We start from the raw sequence: 13,941 nt of genomic DNA on the forward strand, positions 1-13,941 counted from the left end.
CACTATATTGCATCTACAGCAGCTGCACACAGGACTGTGGAGTCGGTGTCCATTTTGGTGGAGTCGGTATAAAATGGACCGACTCCAACTCCTAAAATATATAATAAATTGGGTACAGTAGTTCAATGCAGTTTGTGGGGAATATTTTATTCATAAGAATTTGGGAAAGTTATGAAATGTCCTATAAATGTCTGTCCTATTCCTGATCTAAGGGTCTAGACTTTTAGCTGAGATGAATCTGTGCTGCAGTAAATTTATCACTTAAACATGAGCCATGTATGAGGGAGTCGGAGGTTTGGCTTACTGTGTATACTGCCCTGGCTGTACAGTATATACAGTTCTGTATGTTCAATGTTGTATTTAGTGAACACCCGATATTTACCACCTACTTTTTAATATTTTTTTCATCCATTTTCTTTTCAGCTGCATTTCTTACCCAGACTGTCTGCCTTGATGACACAACGGTAAAGTTTGAAATTTGGGATACAGCTGGTCAGGAGCGATACCACAGCCTCGCACCAATGTACTACAGAGGAGCCCAGGCGGCCATAGTTGTATATGACATCACAAATGAGGTACTGGGAGCTTAGTTTGTGGATTTGTCAATGTTATAAAATCTATTTATTTCTTCCTTCTCGTGCATGACGTCAGTGACTAGTTTCTTTGTATTCTGTCACTGCTTTTAATGCCGTTGATACTGAGACTTATGGTACTTATTACTTTTCTTTGGATTTTGTCGGCACAGAGTGACTGTTCAAACTAAGTCCCATCGCTCAATGCTTTGTGGCGGGGCCAATCATTTATATACACCTTTCCACTTGCATGGTGTCCCTCAATCTCCACACCCTTCTCGTTTGATTGACAGCTCTGGCTCCATAGAGGCAGAGGATGGAGGAGATAGAGGGAAAACCATCAGGTGGGAAGGTGTATTTCAACAATTTGGCTGCACCATGAAGCACTGAGCGCCTGTACTCGGTTTGAACAGTCTTTCTTTGCTGACAGAGACCCTTTTAAAGGGAATTTGAAAGCAGGTGTTGGCTATTTAATCTGAGAGCTGCATAACCTAGGACACAAAAGCTTGATTATATGGATGTGTCACTTGCTCTACTGTGTGCTTTACTGTCAATACAATCAGTGTTTTATCAGCAGGAGATTAACACTACAGGACTACGTATCATGTGCAGACCAATCAGGCTAATCTGTGTATCCCTTGCCCCAACATTGATTAGCAGCTTGCTGACAATTCAGTGTACACAGGAGGCTGTCCGTCAGAGGTGTGGGGGGGCATGATACATAGTCCAAAAGTTTTAGCTCTGCTACATCTAGATCAGACAAACAAGGATTCTATGAAAACTACACCAATTAGTCCAGTAAGTGATACATCCCTGGAATCAGGTTTTTTTTGCCCTATGTTATATTGCTCTCAGATTATATAGCAAAAACCTTCTGTCAAATTCGCTTTGCATTTTCTGAAGGGTGAATTTCAATTTCCATTAACCTCTTGGCAGTCGTCTGTTGAGTCTGTGCATTAGTTAGTACCATACACTACACTTCCCTTTGCCTTGGTTTTAGGATTTTTCTTTAATGTAAAAATACACTTGGCAGTAATATTTTTATTATCAATATCAGATCTGTGAAGGTAACACGTACAATCCTGGGCATAGAGCCAACTTCAGACTGGTTCTTGGTCCTATTCTGGCACAATGGGTCGGCTGTTCCAGCTCATTAGCTTCTTTGGATCGAGAAAAGTACCAAGGAGCGAGTGCTTAATAAGAAATACTTGGTATTCACACAGTCATTGTCATAAGGATTAGGTCTGCAAGCGGCCAGATCTGTAACCCACTGGTCCAGAAATAACAAAAGTCACTGGAACTATTTTTTTTATTTTTTTAGTCTTATAAGAACAAAGTGACTGCACAGAGAAAATGACATTTCAGTTGCTTTGTACACAGTGATTAGATTCAGCTACAATTAGGAAAAATAACAAATCAGCTCTTGAGTCGTATTTATCTGCATGCTGTGAGAGCTTTGTGTTCTCTATATTCACTGTTACATAAAATTGTCTACTTTAAAGGGAACCTGTCACCAGAAATAACGCTATTAACCTGCAGATATGTGGTTAATCTGCAGGTTAATAGCATTATTATGCTGCCCGGCGCCTGCACGCAGCCAAAAGCAGAGGGGAGAAAATGAACTTTATTCTCCCCGCCAACATTCGGTTTCAGTCATGGGGTCGGGAGGGCCACGGGTTCAGTTATCGCTCTGAGAATACAGAGCGGCTGCTGTAACCGCACCCCCGACCCTGACTGATACACCCTCTGCTGCCGGCTGTCAGTCCGGGGTCGCGGTTACAGCAGCCGCTCTGTATTCTCAGAGCGATGACTGAACCCGTGGTGCTCATGACCCCATGACTGAAACCAAATGCTGGCGGGGAGAATAAAGTTCATTTTCTCCCCTCTGCTTTTGGCTGCGTGCTGGTGCCGGGCAGCATAATAACGCTATTAGCCTGCAGATATGCAATTAAATAGCGTTATTTCTGGTGATCGCTTCCCTTTAAGAACATAATTTAAGGGTAACCTATGAAGAAGGTTTAGGTCTCCGAACCATCACCGACTTATAACCCATGACAGTAACAGGATGCCACCTATATTCTGTCTAACAAAGCAGACGATAGAAAAACTGCTTGGAAAACGGTGAACGCTTTATTCTAATGAGCAGTAAGGGGTCACGGGGTGAAGCTGCTTGTCTGAAGCATCACCTTTTTGTGGGTCCTCTTCCTGACCTCGCTGATGCCTCTCAGGCTGGGAACAAGATGCCTCCAGCAGTGTATGAGAAGTGAACTGAAGAGTAGTGGTCCTGGCTTCATCCTTACATTCTCCAGATGATATTGGTGGCTTGTCCTGATTTACTCAGGCTGTGGAACATCAATTCAGCTAGTAGGAAGATTGTGTATGCTCTATAATTATGACCATACGAGATGTCATCTATCGTCTGTATTCTCATACAGGAATCATTTGCAAGAGCAAAGAACTGGGTAAAAGAGCTTCAGAGACAAGCAAGCCCCAATATTGTCATAGCCCTGTCTGGTAACAAAGCCGATCTGGCTTCTAAGCGAGCTGTGGACTTCCAGGTACATGGATGATTTCCCTTTTTTATGTATTTGTGTTGACAATCCATCTACGTGCCTCTGAGTACAAACTGGCAGAAATCAAATTGTCAATGAGATGTCTGTCTCCATAAAATGCAATTGCAGTGTCCGCGTCTCTTATGGCATGGATGATCACTGTGATTCTCCTCTATTCTGTACAGCTGACATTCCAGGCTCTGGTTACTCCTTATGGTGTGTAAAGAAAAGAATAAACTGTGAATAATCAGAGCCTGGAATGGAATGTCATCTGTGCACCATAGAGAAGAACCTAGATCTGTCTATATGAAGAAGGACCATATTAGTCTATGTACACCTTGCGTTTTTGCAGCAATTTTTAATGCAAATGAAAAGCTGATTTTTACAGTACCAGCAAAAGCTATGACATTTCAGAAATCTCATGCACACTGGTTGTTTTTTTCCTGACTGAATTGGAAAACTGCTGTTTTATTGAAAACTGCCGCATGTCAATTCTTTCAGCATTTCTGCAGCGTTTTTTCACCGTAGAAAGAGAGAAAGTGCAAAAAAAAAAAATGCAACTTTTTTTGTGAATAAAATTAACTTAATAAACATATGTATATACTATAGACAAATGAGACAAATAATCCTCACCAAAAAAACGCAGCAAAACCGGCTTTTTGTAAGCCGCATCTTTACCGCCAAAAGAGCCGGCTTTGCCTGCAGGGAAAAACGCAACGTGTTAACATAGCCTTACTATTGTCATTATATTATTAGTATCATTGGTGTTGTTATTATTATTTTACTACTATAATATTTTAATCTTTTGTGTAGATAAATGTGGTTTTCTGCAAATAAAAATGAATTATTGTAATTCATATAGCACCATCATATTCCACAGCACTTTATGGATTGTTATCATTTGTATTAAATCTGGCCCCTATCTAGTTCAGTTATCCAAGCACACGCTCACTAGGACCAATTTCTAGATGACTCATTCACCTATAAATATGTTTATAGCGCACCTGTCAGCAGGATTGTGCTCAGTAAACTACATACACTGTCTGATGGGCGACATTACATGGATTAAAATAATACCTTGGTTGATGAAATCCGTCCTTTGGTTCTTGTGTAATCTTTCCTTTCACTTTGGAGATAATGATATGCTCATGCTTCAGGGCGGCCTGTAGAGGCTGGTGCTCTGCTTACATATTCATCTGTATGCTCTTATGGCAGGTCCTCACCGCTGCTCCAGTCATGGTGTTGTGGCTCGCACTCCCTGGGTCCAGTCCCGCCTTTTCACCGCTGCTCCGGTCATGGTATTTTAGCTCGCACTCCCTGGGTCCAGTCCCGCCTTCTCACCGCTGCTCCCGTCATGGTGTTTTATCTCACATTCCCCAGGTCTAGTGCCACCTCCTCACCACTGTTTCAGTCATGGTGTTTTAGCTCGCACTCCCTGGGTCCAGTCCCGCCTCCTCACCGCTGCTCCGGTTATGGTGTTTTGGCTCGCACTCCATGGGTCCAGTGCCACCTCCTCACCGCTGCTCTGGTCATCATGTTTTAGCTCGCACTCCCTGGGTCCAGTGCTGCCTCCTCACCGCTGCTTCGGTCATGGTGTTTTAGCTTGCACTTCTTGGGTCCAGTGCCGCCTCCTAACCGCTGCTCCGGTCATGGTGTTTTGGCTCGTACTCCCTGGGTCCAGTGCCGCCTCCTCACCGCTGCTTCGGTCATGTTGTTTTAGCTCGCACTCCTCGGGTCCAGTGCCTCCTCCTCACCGCTGCTCCGGTCATGGTGTTTTGGCTCGTACTCCCTGGGTCCAGTCCCGCCTTCTCACCGATGCTCTGGTTATGGTGTTTTAGCTCGCACTCCCTGGGTCCAGTCCCGCCTTCTCACCGTTGCTCCCGTCATGGTGTTTTATCTCACATTCCCCAGGTCTAGTGCCACCTCCTCACCACTGTTTCAGTCATGGTGTTTTAGCTCGCACTCCCTGGGTCCAGTCCCGCCTTCTCACCACTGTTTCATTCATGGTGTTTTAGCTCGCACTCCCTGGGTCCAGTCCCGCCTCCTCACCACTGTTTCGGTCATGTTGTTTTATCTCACATTCCCCAGGTCTAGTGCCACCTCCTCACCACTGTTTCAGTCATGGTGTTTTAGCTCGCACTCCCTGGGTCCAGTCCCGCCTCCTCACCGCTGCTCCGGTCATGGTGTTTTGGCTCGTACTCCCTGGGTCCAGTCCCGCCTTCTCACCACTGTTTCAGTCATGGTGTTTTAGCTCGCACTCCCTGGGTCCAGTCCCGCCTCCTCACCGCTGCTCCGGTCATGGTGTTTTAGCTCGCACTCCTCGGGTCCAGTGCTGCCTCCTCACCGCTGCTCCGGTCATGGTGTTTTGGATGCAGTGGAGACATCACATCAACAGCGTGCATCATGACTGGCCATAGCTGAGATGCGCGCTGTCAATGTACTGAGAACCCCACAATGGCTGGTGCTAAAGAGCAGAGGTGTTCGGTTAGGAAGTTCTACCTCTCCTCAAAGAGTTGTATGTGGTCTATGTACACTCTGTAACCGATACAGGACTGTTAGACAAAATGACATGCTAGTGAGGTGTTTTTATTTATTTTTTTTTGCCAAGTTTATTTTTGGTTGTCATGCAATGCGTTCTCTTTTTAGACAGAACCGTTTCACATGTATGTACTCAGATGAACTCTGTGTATGGATCTTTTGCAGGAGGCTCAGGCTTATGCAGATGACAACAGTTTATTGTTTATGGAGACATCTGCCAAAACATCAGCAAATGTGAATGAAATATTCATGGCAATAGGTAAGCTTAAAGAATGAATGACGTGCCCCTATACATTGAGTATTGAATGGTGTATTATGGGGTTTGCTTCATAAATTCCAAATACTTTGCAAAATATTTCCATCAGTATTGTGAAATGCACCGTACAAATCTGGACAATGAATTTAAAATTCAATGAAGGGTGTCCCTCTTCCACATGCTAAACATGCCCTCGACAGGAAAACTTCAATTTTCCAAATATCCCTGCTTTCCTAATTTACTTTTCTCACTGATTATCTATTAGGAATTCAGTAGAGCGGCATCCATAATGACACCATAATGGCCAGTCATGGTATCAGCACAAGACGAGCACAGGTGCTCCGTGCACCCTTGGTAGTGCCAAACAAATTAGTCTGCACTCCTCTCGATACTGATGACCCGAAGTGTCAATCAAAGAATAGGTGGGAGCAGAGATTAGATGAAAAGCTAGTAGGTTACGTGAAACTGACCATGCCAGGTGTAGACCAGGATTGTGCTTGGTATGAGCATTCACTTTGAGCTGACAATCGCCCTTTTAGAAGGGTTTTCTGGATAAAACAAATTGCTGCAGAAAGCTATGTGCACATGACGTCTTTTAGACCCTGGCGCACCTGCCAAGTTTTCCCAGATGAAGCCACATGAGGGAAAAGCTGGCGGTCATTTTCCTTAAGTGGCTTTGCCGGCGGTTCTTCCATAATTTGGGCGGAATCTGAATGAAGAAAACACAGTGTACACAAGCCCAAAGCTTAGTGTAGTAAGTTATACTTGTAGCAGCCCAGATCCGATGTTCGCTGCTCTGTTTTTGGGGGGTCTTGTTGCACGTCCGGTGCTAGAAACAGGACAGCAGTTTCTGAGTCAGAATGTAATGGCAGCAGTGTGTGAAGGGGGCTGGATGACTACTTATTTCAGTTTATAAGCTGGCCTCTTTGGTTGACTATGTGACAGGGAACACAGATGGCTAAGCTGTTGAACCCTGGAGCGGAGCGCCACCCAACGGATGAAGGCTCCTGGAGTCTACAGATACAGTGCATTGTGAAAGTATTTGGCCCCCTTGAACTTTTCTACCTTTTTCCACATTTCTGGCGTCAAACATAAAGATATAAAATTCTATTTTTTTGGGAAGAATCAACAACAAGTGGGACACAATCGTGAAGTGGAACGAAATTTATTGTATATTTTAAACTTTTTTAACGAATTAAAAACTGAAAAGTGGGGCGTGCAATATTATTCGGCCCCTTTACTTTCAGTGCAGCAAACTCACTCCAGAAGTTTAGTGAGGATCTCTGAATGATCCAATGTTGTCCTAAATGACTGGTAATGATCAATAGAATCCACCTGGGTGTAATCAAGTCTCCGTATAAATGCACCTGCTCTGTGATAGTCTCAGGGTTCTGTTTCAAGTGCAGAGAGCATCATGAAGACCAAGGAACACAACAGGCAGGTCCGAGATACTGTTGTAGCGTAGTTTAAAGCCGGATTTGGATACAAAAAGATTTCCCAAGTTTTAAACATCTCAAGGAGCACTGTGCAAGCGATCATATTGAAATGGAAGGAGTATCAGACCACTGCAAATCTACCAAGACCCTGGCCGTTCCTCTAAACTTTCATCTCGAACAAGGAGAAGACTGATCAGAGATGCAGCCAAAAGGCCCATGATCACTCTGGATGAACTGCAGAGATCTACAGCTGAGGTGGGAGAGTCTGTCCATAGGACAACAATCAGTTGTACACTGCACAAATCTTGCCTTTATGGAAGAGTGGCAAGAAGAAAGCCATTTCTCAAAGATATCCATAAAAAGTCTTGTTTGAAGTTTGCCACAAGCCACCTGAGAGACACACCAAACATGTGGAATAAGGTGCTCTTGTCAGATGAAACCAAAATAGAACATTTTGGCCACAATGCAAAACGATATGTTTGGCGTAAAAGCAACACAGCTCATCACCCTGAAAACACCATCCCCACTGTCAAACATGGTATTGGCAGCATCATGGTTTGGGCCTGCTTTTCTTCAGCAGGGACAGGGAAGATGGTTAAAATTAATGGGAAGATGGACGGAGCCAAATACAGGACCATTCTGGAAGAAAACCTGTTGGAGTCTGCAAAAGACCTGAGACTGGGACAGAGATTTATCTTCCAACAAGACAATGATCCCAAACATAAAGCAAAATCTACAATGGAATGGTTCAAAAATAAACGTATCCAGGTGTTAGAATGGCCAAGTCAAAGTCCAGACCTGAATCCAATCGAGAATCTGTGGAAAGTGCTGAAAACTGCTGTTCACAAACGCCCTCCATCCAACCTCAATGAGCTCAAGCTGTTTTGCAAGGAATAATGGGCAAGAATTTCAGCCTCTTGATGTGCAAAACTGATAGAGACATACCCCAAGCGACTTGCAGCTGTAATCGCAGCAAAAGTTGGCGCTACAAAGTATTAACTCAAGGGGGCCGAATTATATTACACGCCCCACTTTTCAGTTTTTAATTTGTTAAAAAAGTTTAAAATATCCAATAAATTTCGTTCCACTTCACGATTGTGTCCCACTTGTTGATTCTTCCCAAAAAAAAACAGAATCTTATATCTTTATGTTTGAAGCCAGAAATGTGGCAAAAGGTAGAAAAGTTCAAGGGGGCCAAATACTTTCACAATGCACTGTATATTAGTAATTTACTATAAAAGTCTATATCATTCGTGCCAGGAAAATTCATTGAAAGGGAACATTTCTGCTGTTTTAAAACTGCTGTAATCACCATATAGGTGATGGCGAGTTCCCCAAATAGCATTACAGCCTACTCTACAGACTGGGCTCTGGAACAGCACATGTACTGAAGGAAAGCGAGACCACTGCCGGGACTAGGTTGTTTCCACTGTGCTGATGTAGATGTGATGCACATGTAATCCTGTGGTTACACCTACTGAAGGCGGAACTAAAAGACCACCGATCGGCAACTTGTTAGATGTTTAATTGCCTGTTTTTATAGGTAGACTGCGCTCGTGATGTGGACTGTAATCTGTAATGGATCTTCAGTGCGCATAGGATGCCATTGTTCTCGGCAGTGCAGATTCTGTTTACACAGGATGCGCAGCTGAGTACAATGATCTTTTGAGCTGCGAAAAAGATCATATCACCCGATTTAACTAGTGGTTTACTCGTAAATCGGGTGATTTGGAAACCTATTCACACTTCTAAATTATCATAAGATGACCTCGTTCACAATAATCGTTCAGTGGAATCGCAGGGTCATGGGAAACTTTCCTAATCAAGACAAACCCATCTGACACACTTCTCTGGTCATTTTGCATACAGCACGGAAGATATTAAGTTTGGGGTCGGTCTGTCTGTCTGTCTGTCTGTCTGTCTGTCTGTCTGTCTGTCTGTCTGTCTGTCTGTCTGTCTGTCTGTCTGTCTGTCTGTCTGTCTGGCCTGCATACACACACAAATACATACAAACACAAATACATACACCCACACATACACCCACCCACACATACACCCACCCACACATACACCCACCCACACATACACCCACCCACACATACACCCACCCACACATACATACATACATACATTACAGACCAAAAGTTTGGACACACCTTCTCATTTAAAGATTTTTCTGTATTTTCATGACTATATGAAAATTGTACATTCACACTGAAGGCATCAAAACTATGAATTAACACATGTGGAATTATATACTTAACAAAAAAGTGTGAAATAACTGAAAATATGTCTTATATTCTAGGTTCTTCAAAGTAGCCACCTTTTGCTTTGATGACTGCTATGCACACTCTTGGCATTCTCTTGATGAGCTTCAAGAGGTAGTCACCGGAAATGGTTTTCACTTCACAGGTGTGCCCTGTCAGGTTTAATAAGTGGGATTTCTTGCCTTATAAATAGGGTTGGGACCATCAGTTGTGTTGTGCAGTAGTCTGGTGGATACACAGCTGATAGTCCTACTGAATAGACTGTTAGCTGCTTTTTTTCTTGCCATAATACAAATTTTAAGTAAAGAAAAACAAGTGGCCATCATTACTTTAAGAAATGAAGGTCAGTCAGTCCGAAAAATTGGGCAAACTTTGAAAGTGTTCCCAAGTGCAGTTGCAAAAACCATCAAGCGCTACAAAGAAACTGGCTGACATGAGGACCGCCCCAGGAAAGGAAGACCAAGAGTCACCTCTGCTTCTGAGGATAAGTTTATCCGAGTCACCAGCCTCAGAAATCGCAGGTTAACAGCAGCTCAGATTAGAGACCAGGTCAACGCCACACAGAGTTCTAGCAACAGACACATCTCTACAACAACTGATAAGAGGAGACTTTGTGCAGCAGGCCTTCATGGTAAAATAGCTGCTAGGAAACCACTGCTAAGGATAGGCAACAAGCAGAAGAGACTTGTTTGGGCTAAAGAACACAAGGAATGGACATTAGACCAGTGGAAATCTGTGCTTTGGTCTGATGAGTCCAAATTTGAGATCTTTGGTTCCAACCACCGTGTCTTTGTGCGACGCAGAAAAGGTGAACGGATGGACTCTACATGCCTGGTTCCCACCGTGAAGCATGGAGGAGGAGGTGTGATGGTGTGGGGGTGCTTTGCTGGTGACACTGTTGGGGATTTATTCAAAATTGAAGGCATACTGAACCATCATGGCTATCACAGAATCTTGCAGCGGCATGCTATTCCATCCGGTTTGCGTTTAGTTGGACCATCATTTATTTTTCAACAGGACAATGACCCCAAACACACCTCCAAGCTGTGTAAGGGCTATTTGACCAAGAAGGAGAGTGATGGGGTGCTACGCCAGATGACCTGGTCTCCACAGTCACCAGACCTGAACTCAATCGAGATGGTTTGGGGTGAGCTGGACCACAGAGTGAAGGCAAAAGGGCCAACAAGTGCTAAGCATCTCTGGGATCTCCTTCAAGATTGTTGGAAGACCATTTCCGGTGACTACCTCTTGAAGCTCATCAAGAGAATGCCAAGAGTGTGCAAAGCAGTCATGAAAGCAAAAGGTGGCTACTTTGAAGAACCTAGAATATAAGACATATTTTCAGTTGTTTCACACTTTTTTGTTAAGTATATAATTCCACATGTGTTAATTCATAGTTTTGATGCCTTCAGTGTGAATGTACAATTTTCATAGTCATGGAAATACAGAAATTTCTTTAAATGAGAAGGTGTGTCCAAACTTTTGGTCTGTACTGTACATACATACTTACAATCTAGATTCCCTATTGGTCTGTCCATGGAGTGTGGGGGGAAATCGGAGAATATGGAAGAAACCCATGCAAACATGGGGAGAACATACAAACTCTTGAATATATATTAGTTTGTATTAAATTGTTAATCTTATTATTGTTCAATACTTCTCTTTCTTGTTGTTTTACAGCCAAAAAGCTTCCCAAGACGGAACCACAGACTGGCGGAGGCAACACTGTCAGAGGACGGGGAGTAGATCTTACCGAAAGCGCACAGCCTAGCAAAAGTCAATGCTGTAGTAACTAAGCCTTCATGTACTTTTAAAACTATTGATATTCTCTTGCTTCCTAATTTGTTAAAATAACAATTGAGTGTTTAACCCTTTCTCACCTCAGTGGCGACCCTTCAGCGCAATGCGTTGGAAGTCCCCCTGGCAATAGATTCAATAACATGGCCCAGTGAAACGTTACACCGCCGAAGAGACTTGCAGCGTTCTCTCCCCGAGTTCTTTTAAGTGCTGAATCTGGTCTTTAACACGCATGCATTAATTTCTAAAAGCAGATAAAATGTCGTCTTGTCGCAGATACACTCAAGAAAACCCCTCGCCAAATGTTAGCAAATGAAATTCCTAACTTTTTATCAGTGATGAATTCCGGGTCTGACTAATTTATAATGGTGATCATTAACCCTTAGGGGGACATTTTAAATGGTTTGTTTGAAACAATTGATTTTTAATGAGTAAACGTATAATAGGAAATGGGTTCAGCCTCTTCACAGTATTCATTAAACGTCGCCTCCTCTGCTAAAATGTACATTCCGCTTCTTACTGTATAACTTATCAGCCACTAATTGTTCTGCTTCTTAATAGGAGATTGGGAAATACGATTCTGGTTTTCTTAGCTCTTTGGGGAATAGTTTGCCATTTTATTTCGAAAGCAACTCCTTGAAATCATGCTAAAATTGTCAGCTATTATTCAAGTGATTTGAGATGTTACTTTTTTTTTTTGCCTTCACAAAACACTTTTAGTATCCGTTAATTCTGCTTTTATGGGGTTTATCTTTTTTGTTTCGTCTTTGCCCAATACAAATACAATGTTCTAACAATTATGTGTACTCCATTTAGTTATCTTAAAATTGGATGGTAAAATTGTATTGTAAATAGGGTACTGGATTGTAGTCTTCATTTATGTTTAATATGTTCTGTTACTTGTAAGATTTGGTTAAAATTGTACAGTTACTAAAATGATGAAATAAAAAGCTAATGTTTTTTTTCCTCTATCTGGATTGCATCGTGTCTACTTGTATTAATTATCATCTGAAATAAATGATCTAAGTAGTTCCATATTTAAAGGGGGTTTTCTCATCATAAATGGGTAAAATTGCAAATTTCTTATAAAAATAAGTAACTTTGCAATTTACATCTGGTTAAACAAACTCTGCGTTCTCAAGATTGGAGGGATTGATAATTATATAGCTTACACCAGGGGTCTCAAACTTAGCTGGGTAAATGGGCCGCGCTTAGTAAAAATTTTAATATGACGGGCCACGGTCTTTGCGGAACAAGTTGATGTTTTCTGTGATGCCATTTTTGTTCTATATGACTTCTAGATCATTTTGTACCATTTTTGGCATGTTTTTTAGTGGTGCTTATCACGTGTTATGATGCAAGTTTTTCTTTTTTACTTCAGCTTTTACGTAAAACATTATTTTTAATGCCATAATATTTTTATTTTGAATTTCTTTTTAATTTTTATAAGTAATTCTTTTTTTTTTTTTGTCCCCCAATCTGCCCCATACAGGTCTGACACACACAGTAGGGCAATACCCCAACAGAAATGAGTAATGCTGCTGGTCCGAACTGTCAATCAGGAGTGCACTGCTCCCAATCCTCCCAGCAAGCCGGCGGCTGGGGAACAGTGTGCTCCTGAATGGAGTTAATGAGACAAACCATTTTAAAGTGGCTGTCCTAGACATATATTAATAACCTAATCTAAGAATATGTCATTAATATCAGATCTGTGGGAATCCAACACCCGGCACCTCCACCGATCAGCTGTCTGCACCCCCTCTGCGGCTGCATCTACACAGTGTACAGTGCCGGGACAGCACAGCTCCGTACACTGTAGTGGCTGTCCTTGGGTACCACAGCTCATCTCTTATTGAAGTGGATAAGAGCTGGACAATCACTTCAACACAGTTGGCCCCATTGTATATGGAACAATTCCATTGGCCAAAAGTATTAGGGACCTTCCATCCCAAGCACAAAATGTACCTATATATCACTAATGTGAAGTTCCTACATCTGGTGCATTGTTTTCAATCCCCACTGCCGCTGTTTTCAAGTTCTAGGGCTCCTTCAGTGGAACTGTGAACCACTCCACAGCTGTTCCTCCACTGGTGAAAGGACCAGTGCTGATGTCGGCAGCAAAGATCGAAGAGAGAGCACCAGGTTTGATCACTATACACTAGTAAGTAGGGGTGGAGGGTCTCTTGTAAGGAAATGTTCTAGTTTCAGCAAATAAAGCCTATTTATACTATAAATAAAAGTGATACAGTTTCTAATATATTTTCTGTTTTACACCCTTGTGGCCTTCAAGATCTCTGCTTACAGTCATTCATTCATTCATTCGGGTGCTTTATTCATGATAATTTCTGTCCTTTGATGGACACTGCTCTGAAACTTCACATTATTATCCATGAAAAAAATTATTCTCCCTTTTATTGAAGGCATCGCTAATGGGTACAGTTCTGAATAGTTAAATAATTTATGAGGTTGTCCAGCGACAAAATATTGTTTGCATGTTTTAGATAAACTTACTAATATACACTA

The 13,941-nt window shown here is 42.4% G+C and overlaps 1 protein-coding gene across 2 annotated transcripts in view; it reads left to right on the forward strand.

Moving 5' to 3' along the window:
• Nucleotides 1-12,389, forward strand: part of RAB5A (RAB5A, member RAS oncogene family) — a 35,457-nt gene extending 23,068 nt beyond the window's left edge. For both annotated transcript variants that reach the window (XM_073677959.1, XM_073677960.1), the window contains exons 3-6: nucleotides 424-575; nucleotides 3,008-3,130; nucleotides 5,828-5,921; nucleotides 11,302-12,389. In XM_073677959.1, coding sequence (XP_073534060.1) covers nucleotides 424-575; nucleotides 3,008-3,130; nucleotides 5,828-5,921; nucleotides 11,302-11,417 — 485 coding nt within the window. In that variant the 3' untranslated portion in view covers nucleotides 11,418-12,389. The remainder of the gene's footprint in view (nucleotides 1-423; nucleotides 576-3,007; nucleotides 3,131-5,827; nucleotides 5,922-11,301) is intronic.
• The last annotated feature ends 1,552 nt before the right edge of the window (nucleotides 12,390-13,941 follow it).

Source organism: Phyllobates terribilis, unplaced genomic scaffold, assembly GCF_046119375.1.
Source record: "Phyllobates terribilis strain yellow unplaced genomic scaffold, ASM4611937v1 Scaffold_4__5_contigs__length_816908805, whole genome shotgun sequence".
Classification (NCBI taxonomy): domain Eukaryota; kingdom Metazoa; phylum Chordata; class Amphibia; order Anura; family Dendrobatidae; genus Phyllobates; species Phyllobates terribilis.